Source organism: Idiotropiscis lumnitzeri, chromosome 4 (genome assembly GCF_059441095.1).
Source record: "Idiotropiscis lumnitzeri isolate Australia: NSW breed Sydney's pygmy pipehorse chromosome 4, RoL_Ilum_1.0, whole genome shotgun sequence".
NCBI lineage: Eukaryota > Metazoa > Chordata > Actinopteri > Syngnathiformes > Syngnathidae > Idiotropiscis > Idiotropiscis lumnitzeri.
Window position 1 is genome coordinate 11,018,201 of NC_142394.1, and position 27,939 is coordinate 11,046,139.

General features: G+C 40.7%; 3 protein-coding genes across 10 annotated transcripts; 1 reads left to right on the top strand and 2 right to left on the bottom strand.

Moving 5' to 3' along the window:
• Nucleotides 1-452: 452 nt before the first annotated feature.
• Nucleotides 453-5,066, bottom strand: rtn4rl2b (reticulon 4 receptor-like 2b). Its single transcript, XM_088294971.1, has 4 exons — nucleotides 4,837-5,066; nucleotides 3,595-3,821; nucleotides 3,265-3,498; nucleotides 453-3,120 (listed from the first exon to the last, which is right to left on the bottom strand). The coding sequence occupies exons 1-4, from the start codon at nucleotides 4,886-4,888 to the stop codon at nucleotides 2,251-2,253; spliced, it is 1,383 nt and encodes a 460-aa protein (XP_088151097.1). The 5' UTR covers nucleotides 4,889-5,066; the 3' UTR covers nucleotides 453-2,250.
• A 4,965-nt stretch (nucleotides 5,067-10,031) lies between these two features.
• LOC148338094 (equilibrative nucleobase transporter 1-like) lies at nucleotides 10,032-18,444 on the bottom strand. Its single transcript, XM_088295126.1, is given in 12 exon segments — nucleotides 10,032-10,289; nucleotides 10,370-10,493; nucleotides 10,947-11,133; nucleotides 12,187-12,294; nucleotides 12,518-12,661; nucleotides 12,780-12,883; nucleotides 13,256-13,581; nucleotides 15,025-15,101; nucleotides 15,212-15,258; nucleotides 16,793-16,922; nucleotides 17,000-17,219; nucleotides 18,192-18,444. Coding segments are annotated over 11 exon segments (1,551 nt in total). The 5' UTR covers nucleotides 17,193-17,219; nucleotides 18,192-18,444; the 3' UTR covers nucleotides 10,032-10,178.
• Nucleotides 18,445-23,234: 4,790 nt separating this feature from the next.
• On the top strand, nucleotides 23,235-27,419 carry LOC148338095 (equilibrative nucleobase transporter 1-like). Of its 8 annotated transcripts, XM_088295179.1 has the most exons (7): nucleotides 23,235-23,276; nucleotides 23,505-23,788; nucleotides 24,077-24,123; nucleotides 24,263-24,362; nucleotides 25,512-25,604; nucleotides 25,667-25,806; nucleotides 26,624-27,419. In XM_088295179.1, the coding sequence occupies exons 2-7, from the start codon at nucleotides 23,525-23,527 to the stop codon at nucleotides 26,637-26,639; spliced, it is 660 nt and encodes a 219-aa protein (XP_088151305.1). In that variant the 5' UTR covers nucleotides 23,235-23,276; nucleotides 23,505-23,524; the 3' UTR covers nucleotides 26,640-27,419. The 8 variants fall into 8 exon arrangements, 2 of the variants coding, with proteins under 2 accessions (XP_088151305.1, XP_088151306.1); XM_088295180.1 differs by lacking the exon at nucleotides 24,263-24,362 and having other exon boundaries at nucleotides 23,505-23,711; XR_015842997.1 differs by lacking the exon at nucleotides 23,235-23,276 and having other exon boundaries at nucleotides 23,611-23,711; nucleotides 24,263-25,270; nucleotides 25,667-27,419.
• Nucleotides 27,420-27,939: the final 520 nt, after the last annotated feature.

Here is a 27,939-nt window from a genome sequence, read left to right on the forward strand (position 1 = left end):
ATATTTACACCTTTACTCCAGCAGACCCTTCCCAACACATTTCAGACAGGTCATATACATGTTATAGCGCCAATCTTGTGAAGTATGAAGTTTGAATAGTATTGTTTTTGATCAACTTTACCAGATACAAAGACACTGTCACTCGAAGTGCTCATAATTGAAGGACTCTCACACAACAAACATGATGAAGGACAAACAGTGACTCACGTCACAACTATCATCTTGCAGTGCCAAAACTTATTTCTCACAACTTCCCAAGTGACATCAACGTCGAGAGTTATTTTAATATAATTGTTTTGCTGTAAATGTTTATGTTATATTGATTTTAGTGAATTGAGTACTTGAATTGAGCTTAGCGTTTGTCACAGACGTCTAATTTTTATTCCTATGAACCAGACTCAGCCACTTAATGCAGTGAAAAAACAAAAACAAAAAAAAAACGCCCACTCACATATGTTTGATCATTTCTTTATTAAAAATGAGAAACAAAAGCAAATCACTGTTTCTACCAGCTTTCAGTTGAAAAACACAGAACTTGTTGAGTCGTCAGATCAAATGCAAAAGCAGTTTGGTAAAAAATTGACGATACAGTATACATTTGACAAACGGCTTCAGTGAGTACTGCCGCTTACAATAGTGTGTTTCACACTGTCGAAAAGCATGTTGTCTAAAATGAAGCTGTAAAATGTCAAATAAATAAATACAGAAATAAATAGATAAATAAATAAGCTACTACAGCAAATCTGTAAATTACTTTCCCAATTTTGGAAATTTCCACGGAAACACACACAAACAGATGTGCAACATAAAATCTACATTTATGAGTTGATTTGTTTGACTTTGACAGCCAAGTTCGTTTGTGTGTCCATTACTAAAGGCTACTGAGTGAAAAGTCAAACTAGGCAACAGAAGTGCGGAGAAGCGTGTGGCATTTGACGTATGTCGTGTGATGCGTGTTTCAAGTTCCTCGAGTTGTTTCAAGTTGCATGTACAAGTGTGGGCGGCTGCGCTGCTGGCATCTCGGTGTTGACAAGACGAGTAATCTCAGAGAAGAGAGTCACCCTTGGCTGCAATATCCTGCACTTGGCCGCTCACTTTCTTTCTGCAGCTCAACGTCCGAGGCAGTTTATTCCCTTAATTTCAGAGCATTTCTCTTGGCTGCACTTCTTTCACAAACTGTATGCGGATGTTGGATATTTCTTATTTTGTCCGTCCGATTTAAGACTCGATTTGCTGCCATGTTTAAATATAATCTGCCCAGCCCGTTCGAAATCAGAAGTAGGCCGATGCAATTTAAACGCTTACCAATCAGATGGATTCTGTAACCAATCAGATTTCAATTTGACCTTGCAGGCCTTTGTTGAAAGCAGCATTTTTCTGTTATCTAATTGGTTGGTCAGAGTAAGCTAGGTTCAACAAGTAAAACATACAATCAAAAAAATCTGTATTGATTCGCAGTGATACATAATAATCTATAGCTCTGGTGAGTATGATCTATTTTAGGGCCACGTTTTTGTTATGTTATTAGATAAATATTCAAGTTCAATTATGTGGCACAGTTGTGTGCTGTTAGGTTAAAAACTTTCTCTAATTGTGGTATGATAGTGGTGTGATAGCTTATATTTGCTAAGTGCCTTCGGACTGCCCGGTTTTAGATGTTCTGACTTGAGTGACCACATCAACTCATGAAAAGAAACAGTAGGAAAACCAAACTTTTGCAACCGTACATACTTCCTAATCATTGTTTACTTAAATTTTTACTTCTTGCAAAGCAATGTGTTCAAAGTTTTTTTTTATCTCCATTGGTGATGTAAATAAAATCAGTGGTACAGATTGTGGTTCGTTGTTCGTGTAGAAAAGATCTCAAGACAAGAAGGTGCAATTGGTGCATTAATTGCTGCCAAATAAGCAAAACAAATGCATGCCCCTACAACTTACGATGTGTTGTGTTGTCTATCAACGGTAGTTGTTTGCCACCTATCACAGTCTCCATGATATGATTGCTGTTATTGTCAAGGCCACATCTTTTAATAAGCTGCAGCCAAATCAACAATAATGATTAGCCTTATATTGCCTCAAACTTGTATCTGCTTCTGAAAACAGATTTTTAGCTCCCTCGCCTGTTTCCTGTGATTGTGCACCGCCACCTACTTGCAGCTCAAGGAGTTGAGACTCCAGGCTTTTGTTTGAAGTTGAAAAGAGCAGGACGGAGGAATGAGAAAACATAGATAGGTTGAGGGAATGGTGGATTCAGCCAAAAAGTAAATGAAGGGAGAAAGCAACTATGCAGAAGGAGAGAGGGTGAAGGAGGGCTGGACTGGTGGCAAAGGATGAGACTGAGGATGCAAAAGCTGGATTGTCATAGCCTGGGGAGCACTCTGGCTCAAGGCAGCGGATGGCGGCATCTTCGTTGCCATAGTTGTCCCAGTACTCTTCTGGGTCGAGCTTAGGGAGAGCCACTTCGTCCTCTGATAATTCATACTTGGGAGGAAATGCATCGAATTTGCTTTTGGGGAAATACTGTGGCTTTCCTAGTGGGAAAGCCTTCACTGTCTCTGTGGTCTTCTGATTATTGACCTTGGTGGAAGAAACGGGCTTCTGCTTGGAGAACCACCAGCGTGTCTTGGTACTAAAGGTGGTTGTGGTGGTTCCAGCCAGGGAGCCCGGGTCAGGCATTGGGCAGAGGGCAAAGTCCAGCTCCCGGAGGAATCTGAGATCTTGGCCGCGACGCTGTGATGGTGATGAGCATATCAGCTCAGAAGAGGAAATGCGAGCCTTGCGAAACCATTCCCACAAGGAACGGGCCTCACAACCACAGGACCATGGGTTGCCATTGAGCCGAAGGAAGTTAATGCCCTGGGTGTCTCTCATAGCTTGGCCCGGGAGCTCAGCGAGGGAGTTGTTGAACAGGTAAAGAATGGAGAGGCGGCCCAGGTCACGGAAAGCGCGACGGTTGACCTGCCTGATTCGATTGTCGTGGATAAGGAGGCGGTCCAGATTGACCAAGCCTCGGAATACGTTCTCAGAGAGGACACGGATGCGGTTGCCATGGAGGAATAGGTGGGTGAGGTTGACCAGATCTGAGAACAGGTCATCCTGCAGAAAGTGGAGTTGATTCTCCTGAAACAATGTTAAAACATCAGATGAGAAATTGATTTTGCTTCGACTTATGAGCGCAAACTTGAGAACATATAACAAATATTTATCAGAAAAGAAGTTTTCATTTAATTGTATGTTCAAAATGTGTGTTAATGCAGTCTTCACCTGCAAGTAGAGAAACTGCAGACTGTATAATTTGTGAAAGAGGTCATGGGGTAGCATGGCAAGCTTGCATCGGTGCATGTGCAGACTCTGCAGCTTCTCCAAGCCTCTGAAAGCTCCACCTTCTAGGCGCCGCAGTGTGGGGTTGTCACCCAGGTCCAACTCCTCCAGCACCCTGAGGTTACTAAAAGCCCCAGCCTCAATCCATGTGATGTTATTACCATAGAGCCAAAGCACCTGTGTCGGATGAAGAGAGAGAGAGGGGGGGGGGGGGGGTGTGAGTTGATCCTTCAAACACCGTAATGAAAGTACATACCGGTCACGCAATTTTACCTGTGTTTCAAAGCCAAAAGAATCTGCACGTAGCTCTGTGATGCGATTGTTTTGCAGGAACACACGTTGTGAGTCGTAGGGCACGCCAGCGGGAACGATGGTGAGGTTCTGGGACTGGCAGCTGACTGTCATGGGCGTAGGGTAACACACACAAAGCCTGGGGCATGCAGCCACACTGCTGGGCTTTACCACCACCAGCCACAGGGTCAGCCACAGACACAGCCCACCTAAGACACAATTGGAAAATAAAAAACAAAGAGATGATCAAAAACACACAGGTCAACGAATTCATACATAAGTAAATCTAGAGAAAAGGAGCATGTAAATTAATCCATTGAGTTTACAATAACGGATGTCCTGGAAAAGGAGTCTTTCCATTGAGGCGTTTGCTAAACAGAGGACACACGTAAAAGCAGTAATTGGACCCAGATCAATTTCACTCCGGCTTCAGTTACTTCCCTGTGTCTTGGCGCTGCTCGGATGACGGCCCACAAAAAAGGTTACAGAAGTGAAGTGCAGTCATTAATTTATGATGAACGTCCCATTCATCTGTTGTACGCAGGATTTTCCAGTGGCTCACCCCTTGACCTCTCAACAAGTTGAACCGTTATCTACTACGACTTGTGTTCACAAGACTGGGATTTCAAGTGGAATAAGACACCAATCTGAAATCGTGGGTAGTCTTATTTACCGCGAGGCAAATTAAGATCAGTTTCATGATTGCATGAAGATACAGTATGTAAAGGACATATGTTGGAATTTGACAAATTTGCAGAAAACTACACACAAAAACCACTCACTGACAATAACTTTAGATCAACCTACACAACATAATGGGATTCAATACAACATCAACAATATACATTAGTGCTCAAAGGTTTTGGGTCACTTTGTAATGTCCTACGTTGTTTTGATCAACACTACGGCAACAGACTGGTAAATTCCCATGAGATGTAAAACCAAGTAATTTGGAGGGGGATTTTTTTTTTGTCACAAGACATCCAAACAAAAAGGATATTTCAACAGATTTATTTGCAAGTAGAATTTTATCAAGTTTTCAAATATGCTATTGAACAATCAATTATTTTATTGAAGAACAATAACATGAATTTTGAGTTGACTATTAAATATTCCTCCCTTTCCCCCAACCGGTTAAAAAAAAACAAAAACAAAAAAATCAAACAATCAAACCACAGAATAAGAACAAATGTTTAAATGAATGTTGAGTGCATGGCAACTCACTCTTGAAGTTGTGGGCTGTTCTGGAGCTCTTCGTGGTCCAGCGAGTCTCCATGGCGAGTAAAACCGAGAGCGAGTTAGCCTGCGCGGCGAGAAAATGCCTGCTTGCTGCTATCTCTGCTGACGTTCGGCTCCGGAGACTGCGTTGCTGTGCCTCCACGGGGAAGTGAAACTCGGGAGTCTCCGCAAGCTTGTTTATACTTGGCGGTGGCTTGGTCGCCCACCAGACAACGTAGGCAGAGTGGTGGACGTTATCATACGTCAGCCTTCTAGGTGGGAGGAAGAGGGATGGCACTCAGCGAAGGAAGAGCCAAGAAAGGGAGCAGCACACAAGGTTTGGCTTCTTCCTTCTTATGTCACTCAACAATTCAGCATCATGCGGTGGGAAGTGAATATTTATTTTTCTGAAGACTCTTTTATTTTACTCATGACAATGGGTTTTTACTAGAGCTGGGCATTCCGGCCCGGGGGGCGGAACAACCCGGCTCCCCAACACGGCCGGACTCCCGTTTTTTAGCAGTCTATTTCAATGCAATGCAAATGCCAATTAAAACAGAGATTTGTATGAAAATAATGGACAGCAATTTGCAGTCACAACTCCAAGCTTCGTGTAAACATTTTGTAATTGTTATCTTCTGTCAGAAAATTCTACCTGAGATTTAATCTTTCTCGACCAAACACAAATTGGACAGACCAAGCAAACTGAACAAAAATGGGGATGCCAAAAATCATGGCATTTGACGGCAAATGCATTATTCGGCCCAAAGTAGTATGGTCATCATCAGAACAGGACTAACTTTTGTAATAATGCTTATAATGTTGCATAACACTTCTTTGTAAACAAAATGAATATGTACGGTTTATATTGTTTTTTTCTCATCTTATTAGTGGGTCTGCTTTCAAGTGTTAGCTGGTAATGTGCAGTCAACTGTGTGATGCTTAGTGAGAAAGGGACAAATGGGCAGCACCACTTGTTTTATGTAACAGACATAACACCACCATTTCATTATTCTTTTCGTCATCGTGTTCTTTTTTTTCATTTTCTTTTTTTTTAGCTTTTAGAGTTGTGTAATTGATATAGAGTAATATCAGCCATCTGTCAGAGGTTGGCCCCACCAGCCCGTGCCACACAAGACACAGTGAGCGTGAGAAGGAGGAGGTGGGGAAAATCATATTCATTGTGAGCAGGTTGAAGATGAATGAATATAGGGAAACACTGTGTTCCATGTTTTTATGTTTGATCCCCCGCAATCACTGACTTCTGAGGACAGTGTGCCATATCCATCCATGCATTTTCTGTACCGCTTCTCCTCACTCGGGCCTATCCCAACTATCTTCGGGAAGTAGGCGGGGGACACCCTGAACTGGTTGCAGTGTGCCACAATTTTTGTAAAGTTCGTCTTTTTTCATTTGTGACTCGTTGGTTAATAAGGTGATTATCTGATAATGCTGTTTGATCATTCCCACGACAAGCCCCGTTTATACTAATTAGCCGTTCTGTCTTTCATAATTCGCCAGCGATTTGCTTGCCAGAGATTTGCTTGCCAGTCTGTCACCATCAGTCCGTCATTGTTTCAGTCAGTCAGTGATAACTCTGTCATCTTCATTTTAACCGTGCTTCCGTCATTGTTGAATTACAATTCGACAGTGCTATTTCAGGACTGTCAGTAAAAAGCTGTTTACAAGGGTACAGCTCACAATTTTATTCATGACAGACGGACCTTCCGTTGGTACTGACGGATTGCAGACTACTGTTATTTTGCATAATTAAATGGGGGCGTGAAGTGGTCTGGTACCCCAACTATTTTGCATTGACTGAGATACATGAAAGGAATGTGCTTGGATTCATGTGCAGACAGCTTCATATATTTAGATTATTTTTTTTTGTGCATGCAAACATTTTCTGGATTTGGCCATACATTGTTTTTTAGCAAAAAGCCGTGCAAGTCTTTGTATATGAGGCCCTTTTTGAAAATACTTGATATGCCTTAACATAGTATTAGCTATCGTCTAAGAAAAGGAGGCATGTAGTGTATGTCATTCCAGGAAAGGTGTGGCATAAAATACATGACACCCGCTGACGTGTCCAGAGGCGCGTGATGTCATGGAAAAACTCTCTATTTCATACAAAATTATGTGAATTTGAGAATTGAGTTCATCAAGGTAAGATCGAGTTAAGACAAAGGGTTCGACTGCTAAAGTTAGCTGCTAATTAGCTAGCAGCTAACTGGTTTACTTCTATATGCGTTATTATTTGTAAAAAATAAATAAATAAATAAAAGTTATTTTTTTTACAATAAAATTCAAACAAACTAGAGGGCAACTAATGTCTTTCACTGGATCGTTTATTTTTCTGGAAAAGATGGAAAAACAATGCAGTCTGCCCGTGGGTTTCTGTGACAAGACTTGGGGTTACTCATAAATTGATCTTTCATCCACCACATGGGTCAAGGTGAGTACCTCCATGACGCACTCCATCTGTTCCCAAACAATTACATTTACACCAAACTGAAATTCCCAGTTGAAAGATGCTTACAACGCATAGTTTCTTGGCTTTGGCGATTAGAGGATACATACTGTACATTTCACCGTACAGACTTTGGCAAGTAGTCACCTCTGGGTTGTGGAACAGCTTTGGAAGCGTGAATGTGACATTTTTACAATATTCTTGGCCCTGGGGTAAACCGACCAGACTCCGTGGAGGAGGAGGAAGTCTGTGATTTCACCGCATGTGCGTATCATGTAGATGCAACGTGTATCTATCTACACACTCCACGCCAGCCGCTCCTCCCTTAATGATGCATCATTTCACTCGCCCGCTTGTGTCAATGTGATTCACAGGCACAGTGACATTTGAATTGGTGTAAACACAGCATGTTCATAGGATCTGTCTTGATTCTATTAATGTGTCACTGACTCTGTCTATAGCCAATTCTCACACATGCAAACTCATCTCACACAGCTGAAGACCTTCTACAGTATGTGGTTAGTGTGCGCTTCTGCTCAACGTGTACATCAGGCCAGTGAGGATACAAACCATCAGAAGTTGCACTTGACGTTTCTTTTGAAACTTGGAAGTGTCTCGTGTGTGCAATTTGTTGTCTCATTTTTTTGCATGAAACGGATGAAAGGTGCAGAGGATTTGCAAGGTCCGTCCGGATTTTGTTGAATTTACATGTCTTTTGATATTTACTTTTAGCACCATATCGCACTTAAATTGACAAAAAGTGAAAGAACGTAACAACAATAACAAGAAGATTGCAGATTCAAACTGTGCATATGTCAATAAAATTCAATACATCATTATTGTGGTACTTGGTGAGCAAAGTATTTTTCAAGGTGGTGTGAGGTATTAAAAGAACGTCTGTCTTAGAGTAAAGTGAGTCATGTGGAACTGCCAAAACATGTTGCGCATTCCATTCATTTGAATTGTTTTGTTTTTCCAAGAGCGACCCTGAAAACAGATGGAGACTAACACTGACGCTTGGTGTTCGGTTTTTGTTTCTATTCTCAGCTCCTCCCACTTGTGATTCTATTTCTGTCATTTTTGTTGTGCAAGTCTCCATCTGTAATTGGGAGATGTACACACACTTACATTCGAAGTGACAGGCTTGATCAAACTCACGTGTTGTTGCACAGCAGGGGTACGGTGGGAGATTTGGTCAGTGAAGTTGTCGCTGTTATTTCTGGGCGCAGACACAATTTAGCGTTGATGAAGAGTTGCACAACACGTTATTTATTCTCTGAAAACAGATTTACTTGGACAGCTCGCTGTTCCAGAGGGCATTGGTTGATCCTGGGATAAGTGAAAGATAATGTTGATAATCCCCATTTGTGTTGTCCAAAATTGCTATTTGCCACAAACTTACGTTTTGGGAGGTGTTTGGTCATATTCGAGGGATAAATAAAATAAGCAAAAGTTTTATTCTTGTTTAAATCTAAAGGTAATTTTCTACCGTTAAAACAATAATTTAGTGTACATTTTCTGTCAGCGTGCATTCTAGCTTTCGCCAGCAGAGGGTGCTTAGAACCTTGCTTATCGGTGCAGGGATTGATAACCATAGACAAAGATAAGTCAGTTTGAGATGAAATGCACTGTAGACATAATGAAATCACACGGTTACAAATGAACAATGTGTTTCTTTACTTAATTTTTGAACGTATAGTATATAAACAAAATATTTATAGTCCTGCTGTAGCTGCGCAGTTAGTCGGCGAGGGCGGAGTTCGCGCTGAATTAGTGACGTCTAAAACCAAAAAAGATGGGGTTAGTGATGTATAAAACCGATCTGCTAAAACAGGGTGTTTGATAGTGATGTTTGAGCTTTGTTTATACAAACTGCTGCATAGGTCGTTTTTCTCACAACTTCTGGGACTTTGTTAGGTTGAGTCAATGCATATTTATGATGAAAACCTCAACAAAAAGAGAATATCATATTAGGGCCCCTTTAAGAAGGTTTTCATTAAAATACCTGAGCCTAATTTAGCAATTCAAAGTGATGTGGCGCCCCTAGAGGCGGTCAGGAGTAATGCAGGAATTTCTCCAGGTTGCTATTAAATACCTACACTCTTACAAGTGGCTCTTATACTCACTACATCAGAAACTGCATGTTTTAGTACTTTGTATTTGTATTTTTTTTTATTTGATGTGTGAGACGTAAAATGTACTAACATTCTGTAATGACCCATAATCAGTGCATGAGTGTTGGATATTTACAATGAGAAGAAAGCAATTGAAGTTTTGGTTGGCCTTCCTAAAGTCAATCATGTTCACAGCTTACGAATCAAAGACTGCGTATCCCTTTATATTCTTTTTAATGCCGCTATAATTAATGTCCAACCTTCATCGCGTCAAAGTCGTTGAGTTAAAACTCCATGGAAGCGTCTCTTTTCTACATTTGCGATGTGGTCTGGAAACTTTGCCAGTTTGTAGCATGACTACTAGTCACCACTAGGTGGCAGAGCAGAGTCGTGAACTGCTCTGTTGAGTCTGCAACTTGTATCTGAGTTATATTATGTCAACAGTAACAAATATGCTACATGAGTTCAGTGACTGTACCCTTCTGGATTTTATCCAGTTAAAAAAGTGTCTCGACAAACTTAACATAAGGTGGGCAAAATAAAACAAAACTGTTCGTGCAAGCAGCAGCTTTGGTTTTGCTGACAGCACATACACCACAATATAGGATTCTAAAATACACAATTTGAACTATGTTATTCATTTAAAACTTTAAAAACAAGCATATATAGCAAATATATTGCACTAACAGTACAGTATTGATATTGCAGTTGCTGTGTCAGCGTCATTGGTGGAATTGAGAAATTGTCATAAGTCTTTTTTTCCTCTACTGAAGCTGGTTCTTGGCTCGCTGTGATGCGAGACTTCGACAGTGCAAAAAGACAGACATAGGGTGGACAAAGGCGAGCAGGATGACCAGCGTCAGTGCGATGTTCACCTGCGGACACATGGAAATGAAAGTGTCTGAAGGAATTTCTACAGGTATTTATTAAAGAGTTTGTCTGTGTGTGTACTCACATATAAAGGATCTCCATGCAGAACAGATTTTACCAAAGCAAAGCAGGCATACTGCAGTAAAGAGAAGAATGCCGAAAGAGCCATGATGAGGCCGTACAGCTTCCCAAAGTGGCACGATGGGAATCTACAAAATAGAAATCACAACATAACACGAAGTTCACATTTTAATGAATATTATAACGACTACTCGGGGGATAAATATACAATGCACACATAGCAACTACTAGAAGAGCAACGAACAATAAGCTTGGAAAGCGACCTTTTGGAATCGACCACATTGTACAGAGCAGGTGTGAGCAGTGGTGTGCACTCTGACAAAAAGGTGAAATTTGAAAAATCCAGCACGCCCGCGCATTACCTTTGTGAGGATAAGCAGTACAGAAAATAAATGGATAGTTGGACAAACTGTGAAAATTTCAGATCACCAAGAAGAAAAAGAAACAAATGACCATGTGTCTAGCTTGCTCAACATATAACCAAACAGCAATAAGAAAAATAGATCTCTCTGCAAGACTTTCCTGCTTTGTGGAGGAATAAAGAGAGATTTTGTTCCACTTTTATGTGCAGTTTTACTCACGCCACGCTGAGGAATGCTGCATTGCCACCATACAGGAAGGAGCGATTGAGCACTTGGATGATGAAGGTAAAGTACTGAAGTGGTAGGAGTGGTGTAGCGGCAGAAATTGAGAACACCAACGCCATCAATGATGTCAGCAAGAGAGAAAGAACTGAGGAATTCAGATCTGCCTCTTGTTCACTCATACCTACCGATAAAAATCACAGTCATTTGCATTTCAATTTACATTGGCAAGCTACCAGTTGAGTGTAGTTTGAGGACTAGACTTCCCAGCCCCTGCGTTACACTTTAGCAGGAGTCTCCAAGTCCAGTACTCGGGTTCCCCGATTCATAACCTTCATATCATATACTGTTACAACGGCACCCTGCGCCCTATTAAGTGCAGTGTGAAAAGGACTTAAGCGTGTGCATGGGAGGAGTTTACTTTCCTGTGATATTTTCCTACACCAGCGTTGATAGAAAGGGGCATTTGCTCCGTTGTGGGAGGGAACATAGCCGACTTGTTTGTCATCTAAGGAAAGCGGCTTTCCTCATTTCTTTTAAATTCGATGCAGCGAGACGCACGCCGGCGTTCGAGAATTACATTTTAAAGGAACTGCAAGAGGATCTCCACTTGGAAACTGCCTTCTACCTCAATCATGGGTCTGTGTATGACAATTATCACTCGCTTTCTGTCACCCTGGCGCCAGCCAGTTGTTTTACAAACATTATGAAAGTGTCTATACCTGTATGCGAAACAGAGAAAAACTGTGGAAACTTTAAAAACAGCTTCCCATAACCAGACAATGAGATACATGACAACATTGCTGCCCGCACCTGATAGTATATATGAAATACTTGACCGACTTGCTTTCAACAAAGCAGAGTGAAAGAAATGAGTTTTATGGGTCAAATCTCTGTAAAAGCTTCACAACTTTTAATTTTAATCTTTTGCTTGATGCAGGTCAATAATTTGACTTCCCTCAAATGTGTTTTTAAACACCTTAGGATGTGGCTTGTCTGTCAGGTTCATCATTTGTTTGAAACACATGAATCACCGCATTTTCTCTTACCAATTTGCTTAATCCAGCCCTGATGGTGACTTCTTTTTTTGGACTGACATTGTATTTGTTCAGCGGGTTTTACTTTGTACCCACGATCAACGTCCCACTGAGTTTGTTCTCCACCAATGTTTCCGTCGGTTAATTTTTAATTTTTTTTTTAGGTGATGACAATGTCAAACATGCTTGTTGTTCATTACCTTCCGCCCGAGGCTTGCGCTTGTTCCTGTCCATTATGAGGCCATTCCAGGGTGCACACAACACGCCGCACAGTTGGGTAAAGGCAAAGGCGTTGATGTACTGGCTGACTGCCAATTTAAAGAGAAAAGTTTAAACGTTTACATGAGGTCGACTGCCAATTTAACAGTGTCAGTTTGTGTTTCGTGTCTTTCTGGGATAATGAACTAAAACGGAAAAAAAAAAAAAACATTGAGTACAATTACGGACCAAGTAGACTTGTTTGTGTAGTACAGGATTTAAATTGCATTCCACTGCAATGTTTGAAGGTGATGCTATGAAGTGTGATCTTACCAAGTGAGGGCTCTCCACCAGTTAGCTTCTGCAGCGTGGGGTTTAGGGTGCCAATGAACAGATAATGCCTCAATTGGATCACCGACAACCAGATTACATGCCATATAAATAATCTGGACAGAACACACTCACGTAAAGTTTTCTCTGGTGGGACAAGAAATTGCAGAGATTTGACAATCATTCGTTTCACCAAAAGGTTCACCACAACACTTACACTGGACAATTATTCAACCCGATGTATCTCAACAGAACACACACTGACCTTGTTTTACAGGTCCCTTGTTGGCTAATTGCTCTGTCTCTGTGGTCTCCTGTGTGCTCACATTCATAGACCGCTTGGCGGTATTTAGGTTGCTGCAGGATAGCCTGAGGTCACAAAACAGTGTAAGATGGATTGCAATTAGTTACGTGTCTATGTGTCATGCCTCACAGGCCTGAATATTTACACTTTCTAAGAACAAATTGCCATTTTGCATATAGCGTCGGGCCAAAACCTCATAAGTCACATTTTGGTGAATTATGTATATTTTCAAGAATCTATGCTATTTCACAATCCACAAGCGTGGGTGATACTTTTACACATTCTTGACAAATCCAAAGTGTTGAAAATGGCTTGCTCTCTTTCACGGTGCAGTGATAATGGTTTAACAAACTTGATATTTTTGGATCCTCCTGAAAAGTGACCATTTGGAGGTACAAGGTTTTGACCCGACGCCAGCGCTATCCATACATACATACCCATATGTGTAGTGATCAGGCAGTGGGTATGGAATGAAGGTTCTGGGAAACAGGAAGAAAGTCCTGAGTACGTGAATGACACTGCAGATGGACAGGAACAGGAAACAGGCACGTAGAGAGATGCCCGACTCGTATACCAACTATAGCAGTAAAAAGCAAGATCAATATCAGTGTGGGATTAGAGAAATCACGTGATTTGGGGGAGTGAGGAAAATCACTGCATTTAGACTCACCTTGATGAGTAAGAAAAGTGCTGAGGAAGAGTCAAAGGCCCCGTTGTAGAGAGTGATGACTGTTGAACGACGAGTGCCAAAAAGGTTTCCCACCTTCAGGAGGACATTGTATTAATGTTGAAATGTGTTATACTGATGTGTTCCATGCAATTTAGTCTTTTCTTGTTCGTATATATCCTTTATATGATGTTCACAAGAAACGTTCATTGACACCGATGTGGCATATTTAAGACTGCGGTGTCAAACTTGGTTTCATCATGAGGGCAAGGGCAAACCTTCGAGACCCATTCCAAATATGGGCCGCATCGTTGGAAAGGGGCTTCATATGTAGAGAACATATGTTTGAATGTACATGCAAGTACGTACTTGCGAATATGTTCGGGTATACTTGCCAATACATTCGAATGTACTTGTAGGCTGAATGCTACAAAGGTAGCCTTTTTCCCCATAATGGCATGGGGTATTGACTTGCATACTCAGACAGTATTTGTAAGAATAAGCAATGTAGAAGCTGTCATTAAGTTCTGTTAAGTCAAGATTAGTAAAGTACAATAAGTGCGGACTACTACATAAACAGGAAAAGATTCAAGTGTTTACAAAAATCTTCAAAATAATGATGTTGTTGTGCCAAAGTACTGAGTATGTCAATCTTTATTCATATAAGACTAGGACGAGGGCTGCTCGATTATGGAAAAGAATGACTAATTACTCTTATTAGTAATAATATAAATCACAATTGTTGAAACGATTAATTTTGGGGTGAACAAACAATGTTTGAAAACATGCCATCTCCAAAGTAGATTTGGTAGCTTCGTGAAGTTTTTCAAACCATTCCACATGACCAGTTTGTTACTTTGTAAATGGTAGAAAAGAGAGAAGAAGCTGAGTAGACACTAAGCGTGCAATTGTTGGCACTGCGGAGAATAACGGGAAGGAAGAGTGTTAGTTTCACCACCGTTTACTTATCTATTTTTTTGGGGGTGGGGGGGCAGACGTGGCATAGGCGAATTTTCGGGGGAGCTGAGCTTCCTTAATTTCAACTTCAAATTAAGGAAGTGCCTGTCTAGCCTTCACATGTTTCAGAAGCTGTTAATGTAAAAAAATAAAAAGGCGCCTAAAGATAAGTGTAGTCTATAGTTTGACATCATGAATTAAAATACGTTGCTTCATTGAGAAGCAATTTGAATTGCATGAATGTACACACATGTACTAGTGCGCGTGCACTTGTGCAAGTTCTGGCTCCATCCCGGTTACTAACAGTATGTGTTTGCTGTGTCCAATCCTGTGCTGGGTCAAATTTCATTTATGTGTGTGTACATGACAAATATTGATGATTCTTCATCAAACTATCATATACTTAAACATGCCAAGCCCTGTTTTCACACCGAGTAAGTCAGTTGGTGAGGTCATTTAACATCATTTCGAAAATTTATACTTCATGTGACATTTTTGTTTGGCAACGTAAAACCGTGTCAAATAATTAACTGCTGCTTGAAGCAACCACTTCAAGATAAGTCCCAAATGTTTTTGACCTACCTGCATGTTGGTGATGAGCAACATGAGGCCACCCACAGCGATGAAGGAGAGGGCTGGAAAAAGCAGGATGGACAGAGCTAATGGAAAAAAAAGACGAATCAATGAGTATGCTCCCCTGTTTGCTTTCGGGACTCAGTAAAAGCACAGACAAAAAAAAAAAACACCGATAGTGTTTTGTTTGTTCTACCTGAATTTGAGAAGGCCACCATCAAGGTACCTACAGTGTGAAAACCTCTGAAAAAAATAAGCACATTATATTCATTATCTATGCATGTTTTAAGAACCTAACAATGTAATAAAGGCTTTTGATTGTTGTATTTCCTGAAAATACATACACTACACATATTAGAAACAAACAGAGACATTGAGAGAATACTTTACACATTGTGTTTATGCAAAAGTATTTGAACAGTGACCTTTTCAGGATTTGGCCTTTACGCGACAACATATTAGATTTGAAATAAAATATGCACATGTGATTTAAGTGTACTTTCAACTTTAGTAAAAGATGTTTCTAAAAGATTTGGTACATCAATTGAGAGTCGAACCGTTTTAAGCAGGATATCTCAAGTTTTCTCAAAGGATTTTGTTGTCCAAACATTTAATTACCAGGCTCATGACTCGACTACGCCTGGGGCTTCTGTCTTCCTATGTGTTCCTTACATTTTTTTGTACATACCCCAGAACAGGAGATCCCTCCAACTCATCAAACTATGAAGTAGAGAGCTGGGAAAAACTATTTGCATTCCTCAATCCTGTATTTTCCCTCCACCCTGTTTTAGTGGAAACACATGGACATTCCTTGTGCCAGTATATTTTTGTTGTTCGTTTGGATTATTCTGGAGCAATAGCTCGGTTTAAATTACAAAATAGTTAGACAAGTAGTCAGACAACTCCTGCTTTCAGTCTGCCAAACTATTTATCATTCGCAGGTCAGGTATTATCGTTTCCTGCTTTCATTTATTTAGAGATTCCTTTCCCCCAACACCACCACCACACACAAAAATATCTGTTTTAGAGTCAGCCATTTCAGTGCAAATTTGATTCCTTGCTAGGTGTGTGTGGAGACCTGGATTAAATTAGATTTTAGTTATTTTAGCCGGCCGCCTAAAATGAAAAAAACAACAGCACCGATTTGCGGTCCAATTTAAAATCATTACACAATTTAAAACCCAAGATTGACAATTGACTTAAGAGGTCAGGATGTCCAGCTCAACAGGGTGGAAAAAAAAATCTGTGCCACCTAGGTCCCCAAACAGGACAAAAGAGACCTTCATAAGAAAGGGTCCTTTTTTTTTCTCAGCGGAGCATAGATTTGACTCTCATCCTCAAAGCAGTGGAAGGAAATACTATGTTTTCTAACAACAGAACCAAGGGGCAGCAAATAAAATGAAAATAGAAGGGGCCCCAAAATAAAACCCTGTGGAACACCATAAATACAGAGGGGCAGAGCAGGACTCAGAGCAACCACAAAAAGTTTCCTCTACCAAATAGGATCTAAACCAACCCAGGGTGGACGCACAAATGCCCACCAGGTGCAGAATACTGTGTCCACCATATCAAACGCTGCAGTCAGATTCAACAAAACAAGACATAAATAATCTCCTTTGCCATTTGCCAGGAGGATATCATAAAAAAATGTAGCAGTGCAGTGGTATATCATATTATTAAAAAATATTTCTAAATGCCTATGAAGTGAAAACAAATCTGTTGTAAATTTGACACAGCACCGACAGTAGTATAGTCAACAACTTTAAGATGCACTCACATTCCCAAGAGTCGAGCCACTGTTGTGCCAAAATGGTCGAAAATGAAACCACTTGCCACTGTGATAAAATTATTCATAAAGGATGCAATGGTGAAGACTAGTGAGAACTGCTCATCCTGTCCACTGCAATCTGAAAGAGGCAAAATAAAAAACAATGTTGAACATTTTTTTTTTTCAGTTAAAGGAGTGAGAGAACCGCAAACTGACCTAAGACCAGTGAGCCATTGATTCCTGTGCTGTTGACACACAGATAGTCGAAGTAACCGTCCTTCTTGAGGACAAAAACAAGTGAGGCCCACCCAAATAAGATGCCTGCAAAACAAAGACACTCCACCAGCCCCGTGATGAAAGTGAGGCTTCGTCGCACCCCCGGCATGGTCCCAGCTTCTGCCACTCGCATACACACCAGAGGAGTCTTTGTTCACACCTGCCAAAAATAACCAAAGATCAGTGGTGAGAAGTGATGAAGGACAAATATTTAAGTAGATTTTTCAGTTATCTCCAGTTTGAGTATGTATTCTGATTTTCTTATTGCTTTTCATTTTCTTTGCCCATTACTTCGAGGAAGAAGTGAAGGAGCTCTCAAGAGTGGTCAAGACAGTACAAGGGATCATTAGCTGCCCCCCCCGCCCCACTCTGTGAAGGACATCTAAATGTCCGGTTACCTCCGAAGAACAGAGGCAGTCACAAGTAACAACACCCATCCAGTCTACCACCGCTTTGACCCAATGTCCTCTGGCAGGCGCTCTCATCAGGATTAGAACGAACAGACTCGGCCAACCATCACTGCACTGACCTCACAATAACACCAACACTCAATGCGCTTTGCTGCGCAGTGAGAGCAAAAATATTTTGACATGCCAACCCTTTGATAAAGACGATTAAAAAAATAATTTCGAGAACTCTATCGATATAACATCATGTATCTTCAATGAAAGTTTCATTTGTCAATTTCATTAGTCATTTATATTTATTTCGCAAGGTATTGTGGATGTTAAACTATTGTTATTTTCTATAAAAGATGTTTTCGTTGCTATTTTCGGCTGCCTTGAATGGATACATTGGATTTACATTATTTCACATGCAAAATACTGCTTTGTTTTTGTCAAACTTTTTTGGACTGCATTCATCACAAAAACTTTGAAGAGTCAAACTTCTGAGTCCAGCATTTTTTTTTTTTTTTTGCGTTGTTTAGCACGTGTTTGAAACACAAATCTGAGATGGTGCCCCAATTTCATTGTATCTTCACCATAGAATGACAATAAAGGCTTTGGGTAAGCGAGAGGCGCAACTTTCTTAGAGAAAATGTTGATTATTGGGTTTATTGTCCTCCGAACATTACTCATTAATTTTGACAAAAAAATGATAGCTGCAGTTAAGAAGAAAAAAGGACACAGACCTTTGACGCTCTCGTCTGCCTTGGTGGCTCTCACAAATCACATCTCCATATGTTCTGACTCATTCTCTTCCTTTTAAGTAGTACAGCTCCTCCTTCCTCTTGCCTTTTAGCTTCCGCTCTCCAGTCTCAATTTTTCTCAATCGCTTTTATGCAAAGAGAGACCCTTTCCACCTTGGTTAGTTGCAAAAGAAAAACCAAAAAGGCTCCACAGTTCCACTGCTGCTATGATGAAAATGTTGCAATTGCTGCAACACTTGTTTCTTCGGTCTAAAGGTCGTGTGACTGCAGCAAGAGAAAAAAAATGTTGAAAGCTGATTGGAAACAGACACAAAAGCATTCTTTCAAACAATTACTGTTGTTTCTCAGAACTGATTCTACTAGTTGAATCCTTTGTTTAAAAATTCCCTTCAAAGATCTACGCTGACTTTAATTATTTCCAATATCATTGAAGACTACAAACAATAAAAAATTTTTTTCTAAATGCTTTATGCTTGTTTGATGAAGAAGGTGCAACGACCAAAAATTCTGTCGTACTCACGTGAGGAGATATAGTGCAACTGTTTTTCACCTTTTTCTGTATTTCGATGTGGCTCAATGGTAGAGTGGTCGTTTCCCAACCTGATGGTTGTGGGTTTGATCCCTGGCCATTGTGACCATGTCAAAGTATTCTTGCTCCTGATGGCATGTCATCACTAGGTAGATGTGGTAACAGTGTGAAGAGCTTTGAGTACCAACGGTAGAAAAACTCTATACAAGTGACAGCCCATTTACCATTTTTTTTATAACTAAAACAGGGACAAGTGACAAATTTGAGCCAAGGCATAAGTTGCCCCTTCCTGACAATACGGTGCATAAACTTGCGTCCCTTTGTTCATCGTGATGTGCAGTTGGCTAGCTAGCTTTACCATCACCCCAAAAATGCACATTCCTTCATATATATACCTCGGACAACGCTGCTTTTTTCGGCCACGGGAGACTAAAGTTTCACACAGGTGTCAAACCCAAGGCCCGTGGGCCGGATCTGGCCCGCAACCTCATTTTATGTGGCCTGCGAAGGGCAAATCATGTGCGTCAACTTCCTGTTTCTAGCACATTTTCTTCACTTTTAACTACATTGAGATATGAGATATTGCCAATTATTTGTTACCAATCCTCCCCCATTTAAAATAAATTGAAAAATTGTTGAACAAACAATTACTGACTGGCTTCTGATTTCAAATCTGGTTTTCCATCAATTCATACATTTCTATGGGTTCACAGTCATAACGGCTCTCTGAGGAAAACCATAACTACGATGTGGCCCATCCACAAAAATGAGTCTGACACCCCTGCTTTAAAGTGATAGATATACATATACTTACAATGTGTGATTTTCTCCAGGTCATAGAAGTGATATTTGATTGACAGGTGAGCAAAGGGTGTTTTTAGTGCATCCAGTAGGCCCGCCCACAGCATTGAGTGCAGTGGGAACTCTTTGATTTATTTATTTTTGTAATAATTATTATAGCCTCATTTGACATACTTGGCAATTTATTTTTAATCATTCAAATTTGGCATCACTCATATCTACGATGTGGCAAATTTAGAAGCCATATTTATTTTCACTTAACATAGCCAAATTATGGAGCGCAAAGAATGTGTCCTAAGCTTGTTAATTTGTCTGCAAGCATCTGCAATGGAATACCGCGTAAACATCGACAATGAAAAACTTGAATTTCTGAAATCACATTTTAACAGATGATCTCACTTCAACCAGCGCACTAACTGCAATTTAGCAACGGTTGGCACGCATGATTCCGAAATTCAGGAACCCCAAAACGAAATTCAGGAACCCCAAAACAAGAATGGTGCCAACATCAGCAAACCTTTGTAGCAACTTATGATCTAATGTCATTGAATTTAAGATGTGACGGAAAAAGGAGCCAAAATAGAGATGAACACGGGATTGTCTTTCCCAATCATTGCTTCCTCTTTTACAAAATTTTGTATAGAAAATGATGACAGTGGCTCGAAAACCTATGATAGTGTTGCTTAACCCACAATATAACATAGTATAAGAAAACTTTCCATTCAAAACATGTGATTTGATGTAATATCTATCTCACAAAAATGTTGGTAGAAATGTTTATGGCAGGGGTCAATCCTGTTCTTCGTGCCTGTTTTCCATCACGCCCTTTTACAACCCTCCTGATTCAAATGATCTGATAATCAGCAAGGTAACGAGCCAAACCATTTCAGTCAGGTATGTTGCAGCAGGGAGACATAAAACATCGAAAAACCGGCCCTCGAAGAACAGGAATGAACATTCCTGGTTTGTGGAACATTGGTTTACATTTTTCTCTCTGTTGGTTTTGCTCATTTCTTGAAACTGAAATTACTTTCTTAAAACTAAAAGGGCATTTGGCCAAACAGGCTTACAGTTCTACACAACAGTACAATCAAATTGCAAAGACACTTCTTAATTGCTTTGGCTCATTTATTTTCACAAAGCAAGTTTGCCAAAATGTTGCAGGAGCGCAATCATTTGTGCGTGATGTGTGCGATGGCACCCCCTGTGGTCATTCCTAGCCATTGCCTTTCATTGCTGAACGCACTGGAACAGATCGCTCCCTCTAAAAAGCACACGTGACAAACTAAGGTCCCTTATTCTGCATGATTTAGTTTCCCTACTCCTACTTATCATATTGGAATGATCAGCTCATCAGCAAGCTCTGCAGGAGCCTGATAACGACACAATCAGATGTGTTGTAATAAATGCTCAAGTTGAAGTGCTAAAAATCACACTCAATAAGTATTATAAAACACACACGTAAATACTAAAATTAATCCAATTCAATACAATACATCAAATTAGTGCTCAAAGCCAGTTAAAAATAAGCACTAAAATTCCTGTCATTCCCCCAATTAAGGAGAGCAAACAAAAGAATGTCCACTCATCCACCAATCATTACCCATCCATCCCCTTCACCAGGGATCAATTTTAAAGGGGCCCCATCATCCTGGAGCTTCTGGTTCAGGGTTCTTGTTTTCCCTTTAATCTCTCTGTTATAGTGGGAACGCGCATGCGTATCTCCATTGCGTCTCCTGCATGATAACAGGCTGTTGTATATTCCGACGGACAAGATCACCCCTGTTCCCTTTCAAAATTTGATACACGTGCTGTTTAATCCGCCATTTCAGCGCATTCCCCGTTTCTCCTTTAATACAGCATCTAACACTGTATGCATCTGATTCCACAAAACACATTGTTTTTCCGAGTCAATCATCTGATAGACAGGCCGTCCTCGTCTCGAGTGGGGATTTGTGACATACGTTAAACAAAATGAAAAAACTAAGGTCCTCCCTTTGTGATTTCATTCGTTCATTTTGGAGTTTTGAGCCAACCAATACATCCTTTAAGCTTTTATTTTTCCAATAGGACGAAATTATTCTAAAATCCTGCAGTGCCAGGTCCGCCTCTTGGGCCTCACAAAAGTGTCTTTTCAATTTATAGCCGAGGTTTCCCGCTGTGGCTGAAAAAGTGAAGACAAAAGGTGTTGGGTGCGGCTTCTCCTCCCTGATGGGTTGCTAAACCTCTCTTCTCCAAAATAAATCCCTAACTTCTCTTTTCATGTCTCTCAAGTCACATTCCGAATATCCTCTCCGTCTCAGATTTGCAAAAAAGAAAAAAGGCCCGGGTTGCTGTCTCCACGTCCTCCATCCGTGTACAAATCCTATGAAATCTGATGAGTTGAGATTTGAGGTCCCTGGGATGAAAAGGATTTGTGTGTCCAGGAACTCTAGCTCCCTCTGCTGGACATTGTGTGTGGTGGAAATGGTTGGATGGTGGGAGTCGAAGATGGAAATAAAATTGTAGAATTCCTCCTCCAATCCTATCCAGATCCCAAAGATGCCATCCCGGTACCACGGGTAGAGGGCTGGCTGAACTTCCCATTTTTCAAAAGCTATCTCCTCCCACATGCTTATGTATGGGTTAGCGTAAGCCGGAGCAAATTTCTTCCCCAATACAGTGGCATGAATTTGTAAATATTTCTCATTAAAAACAAAATCATTGCAGGACAGACAATTGTATTAAGGCCGAGTCAGGGCAGTTCTGGTCCAGGTATTCATTAAAGGCCCTGCTCACCACCTACAGACTCAATTTTGTATCAATATTGGTATCGCGTGCACTCATGTCAATGGAAAATAGAAAGGATTGTGTTGGTACCTGAATGTCTTTCAGCCTATTGATGAAATAATGTTTTAGGGTTGAGGGTTAGGGATTAGTGTTAGGGGGGTAAGGGTTTGATTGGTTAGGGTTCGGGGTAAGGATTTAGGGTTACAGGGTCAAGGTGGTTAGGGTTGTTGTTACCTTATCTTGTCCATGTTGACATAATTCCCCCATGGAAAAAAGAGCTGCGGGTTATCCTTGTCTTCGGATATTCTTCGACGTGAAGTGCGGTAAAGTGTTTTGCTACACGCGTCTCCTTCCCTTCAGCACCAAACCAGCCAGAACCGCACGAGACAATCGTTCCACCAATTGTTACTGATTAATTTATAGTCAACATCGAGCCTTCATTCCACAAGTTTAGAAATTATTTGAAAGGTGTTATGAATTCGAATTTCAAACACTGGTTTTATTTTATTTTTTTCAGCATGGAAATTCCCAACACAGAATTTTTTTAGCGTTGAAATTGCACACGTACAAAAAAAATCAACATCTCAAAATATTCAAAAGTAAATATTCAAGCTAAAGAAATAAATCAGTGGAAAAATGTTAAGTCTTAAATAATTATTCAGTCTGAAATCAATTCTGCTGAAAAAAATGACTGCAAAAAAAAAATCTGCAGCAAAAAAATTCTGAAACATCTGGGTAACAAGGGTGACGAATCAATCCCTGAATTTTGAATTCCGGCTCCGATGGCACAGACACTTCCATAGTTTAGACTACCAAAAATGCCGCTCATGTGTGTAAAAAGATGAGCCACAGTCACACATGTTCACGTGGTTAGGTGAGGAATGTGAACAGATAAAGCGTAAAAAATGAAACAGCAACACGGAGGAGGTGTGGCATGTGATGACATTAGGAGAGAACAGAGCTGAGAGGTCTGTACTGTATATTGTCTATTTCAACTTTTGTTCTAACAAAATTCGTAAAGCATATGGTTGTGCAACATTTTTCAGTTTTAATTACAAAAAAGGTCCATTGCTTAAACATTTAAGTTGGATTCTGTTGTTCTAGTTTACCTGTGCAAATGTACATTTCATCTTATTGTGTTTCATGAACATTGATTGAAAAATTAATTGTGTTTATTTTGTCTCTTCTTTTTGCAGTGGCTTGAAAAGCTGAGACAATGTTGAAGTGTCTGAACGGTTTCGGGGTGCAACAAAGTCTCTCCTTTTTCACGGGCATGTTGGAGTGTATATGTTTGGAAGAAATCATATATGGTTGGGCCTCACTTGTTTTGATCCTCAAGACGCAGCGTTTCTTCAGCTCTTATTGCGTCAACGCCACAGGACTCGATGGCTTGCAGGTCTTAGGTCAGTGTGCTCTTCTTATCACTGAGAAAATGATAAAGACACCACTTTGGCACCCTCGTTTTGCGGCTCTTGGGAATGTGAGTGCATTTTGATAACAGTCACTTAGAACCCCATCATGAAATGATCACGTATCGCTCGCATTAGTCAAAATTAAGTTCAACCTGTTAGCATGTAAAACCAAAATGAATAAAATATGTTGACTTTTTTTTTTTTTTTAGCCGGTTGTAATTTTTTGAAGCCATATTAGTCGTAAATCACAAGACTTGCTGCGCAAATAAATTATGCACCCATTTCTACCGGCTGTGCTATGAAACAATTGGCATGATGACGATGATGATGTATGAAAGGTCTTTTCATTCCGCCAGATGTCTTTACATCACGGGTACCATGTTGCTGGCTTTTTCGACTCCAGGTATTCTGCCGTGTGCTTTTGTAGGCTCATTTTCAACACAAAGTAACAAGTGGAAAAACTAAACTTTTCGACAAGAATGAGAGCCAATCAAAAGTAATTCATGTATATTTCTGATTCTTCTGATTCTGATTTCCATTAGCTCTGTCCATCCTGCTTTTCCCAGCACTCTCCTTCATTGCTGTGGCTGGTGGCATGTTGCTCCTCTCCAACCTACAGGAAAGCGAATATTACATAAACCAGTTACGTACAGTCATATTTTTAGCGACTTTCTGAACTCTGTCGATTCAGACGATAAAGCAGTGTGTAATCTTAAACGCTCGGAGGTGCATCAGTATCTACACTGATGATCGTTTAGAAAAGGAAACAAAACAAAAGACAAGCATTCAAACATACCACTTTGGAAAACTAAAGCAATTGAAACAAAAGGCCAACCATTTCTTTTGGTGTCTCTCAGGAAGTCACTCCCGTAATCATTCCTCCATGAGAGTGCTCAAGAATAAGGTGGATGCAAACAATTACAAAAACTGAAATGCTACTTTTACCGACTGAAAAACATTTACATTGTAAATGACATAACATTTCGACAGATCTAATCTTGTGTATTTTTTGTGTGCGGCATCATAACTAGACAGTTTTACAGGGTGGCAGCTGCCACAATTTCCAAATGGCTTGCAAAGTATGTTTAGAATTTACTCCCACTCCAACCCCTCCTTTCAAGAAAAACCCGTTGTGTTCTAGTGATGGGCATGATCGTTCTTTTCTGTGAACGGAATCATCATTATCAATCATCCATCATCATCCATCCATTATCTGATCTGCTTCTCCTCACAAGGGTCGTAGGTATGCTGGCAGAAGGCGGGGGACACCCTAACTGGTGTCCAGCCAATCACAGGCCACACAAAGACAAACAACCATCTGCGCTCACAATCACACCTAGGGACGATTGAGAGTGTCCAGTCAACCTACCATGCATTTTTTGGGAATGTGGGAGGAAAGCGGAGTACCCAGAGAAAATCCCCGCAGGCATGTTGAGAACATGCAAACTCCACACAGGAAGGCCGGAGTCGGAATCGAACCCTTCCCCGCTGTACTGTGAGGTCATCGCGATAACCAGTCATTCAAAAGCTTCATTCACCGACTCCTTCGCGTAATTAACACTTTAACCTGGTCCCTTCTTGTTATATTTAAGTAACGCATCACCTTATACATTCATACAATTATGTATTCATTTCCAACATAAAATTACCCAAGTTCTAACTTAACTAAAAAACTATAAATTATTTTCAAATCTAAGAGTCGTGTGCAACAATTACAATTCGCTTTATTGTCTTCCCACATGAAATGGAAACATTTGTCACCTTTAACCTATTCAATGTCTACTCCCAAAGGTGGCAAATCTGTTCGACGCTCATCGTTCCACCATCATCACGTTCATCAACGGAGCTTATGACTCTGCTGCAGTCGTCTTTCTCATCATCAGCGTGAGTAGCATTGTTGTTGATATTTTATTGAAGTGTTTATATCACAATTTTTTTTCCTACAGGTGGTATACCTGTCTGGCATCCCTCTGAAAGCCACTTTCCTGTTCATGTCTGCCTGCAGCATTATTCACCTACTCAGGACCTTCTTCCTGCTTCCCAGTTCTTTTATCCCATACCCGCTGCCTGATCATTACACATATGGGTATGAATCCTAAAGCTCACGTTCTTAATGCATTTAAATTTGACTATGAAATCAGTTTATTCGTGAGCTAAGGACTCATTTATCCACATGATTTTGACTCGGTTCACTGTAACAATATTTATTGTCATTTATTTGGGTGGGGTGAGGATATCTAAAAAAATCCATATCTATACAGTAGAACTTCTGCAGGTCCCTTTCAGGACATCCAAATTATTGTATTAAGTCACAAGAGTTTAACTATTAGCACTTACTCTAAAACATATTTTGGTTTAGTTTTGGGGCTACACAGCATGCAACATTCTTTTTAACTTTAACTGTCACACAAATGTAAACTGAAGTGAACCACTGAACAATAGAATTTACAACAAAAAATAATTGCGTACCCTGCCAAAAATTTGCCAATCTGGCAGTTGGACTTCAGAGGACACTGCAAATTGCATACTTTTCTCATGCTTAAGTGGACTCTTTTACCTCAGGTTTTCCTGTGGTAAATTAAAAAAGTCACGCTATATTTATCCTTGACTTTGGTCAGTGTTTTGGGTTTGTCTCGTTTTCCTGTTTTTTCTACCAGCGTCATTTGTTTCACTTTGTCGATTATGCATATTTTTGTATTAATAAAATGTTTTTGTTCAATTCCATCCAAATAACCCATTTTTAGAGTCTGATTCTCTTCCGGATCATTCCAGATTTCCAAATATTTTAAAATTTAATGTACCCCCTGAAGTGTTTTCACACCCCCAGGGGTACATGTATAGAACATACACAGCACCTCATCAAACACACCTTTGATGTGAACTCCCGCTTCATGTGTCTGCAGGTCAACATCGCTATGACGCTGCTTATCCTGTTCTGTTTCATCCACCCGCTGTCTGTGTTTTTGCACTGCAGAAGAATTGCATCTAAAAAAACACAGTCACGGGAAAACATTTACCCTGCAATTTGATCATTGAAGTGATTCCCCCTAATGAGTTTCTCTTGTAGATGAATTAAGTATCAGTCTGTCAGCAGTGACACCGACACTGTCAGTCACATAACACTGTTGGTTACTTTTTGCAGGTCTTCCTCCTTAAGCCACTTGGTGTGGACCCTGTTGAAACCGCTGGTTCTTCTTTGTTAAAACAATCTGATTGTAGATTCACCTCTTGAACGGGTTTCTGCGTCCTCTCATTGGTTCAAATACGTGTAGCTTTTGATTGGTTGAGCTCAATGTGCACTGAACCATGATTTACAATAGAGGCTGGGTATTCCTCCCACACCTCCTTGTGGGGGATGTGCAAATTTCAGGGGAACCGATCCCACACCCCTACACACAAGCCAGGCGAGTGTACCACTACACCATCCGGGACACAGTGTAATCGTCATGATCAAGTTCCTGGGAGTACAGATCTCCGACGACCTTTCTTGGACTCACAACACCACAGCAGTGGTAAAGAAGGTCCGCCAGCGTCTGCACTTTCTGAGAGTCCTCAGGAAATTCAACCTGGACAGGAAGCTGCTGCTAGCCTTCTACCACTCGTCCATCGAGAGCCTGCTGACGTACTGTGTCTCCACCTGGTACAGCGGCTGCACTGAGGCGGACAGAGTGAGGCTCCAGAGGACAGTCAAAACAGCGTAAAGGAGTGGAAGAGTTGAAACCTGGCTAGTTTTATTCGATGTCCTGCATCTTGTGTCACTGTTATTCTGTGGAATGCTGAGTGTGTGGCTGGTGAAGTTGGAAAAAGAAAGTGAAAGAATGTGAGGTTTGGGAGGTTTTAGGTTGGTGCCTGGCGCAGACAGACACCTCGAGCGGGAAGGGGGTCGACAAGAAACTGGACCCTTCAGCCACAAGCAGGAGGGGCCACCACTTGAAGAAAGACCAAGAGAAGCAAGCTAAAGTTAACTGCAGCATACACATAGCCAATAGAATCATGCCAGGATGCCTTTGTCTCTGTGTCATTTGCATATTGTGTCTATAAATTAATGCTGAACAGCGAAGACAAAGAGAGCTGTATTGAGAGGGACCCAAACTCAAGTTGTAGATTTGTGTGTTAGGAATAAATCCACTCGTGTGTGAAAATGCCGGCTTCCTGATACCTTTCTATTGCAGAACGAGCGCGCATATTGTTGGATGAGTGAGAGTTGGGTAAAGTCACA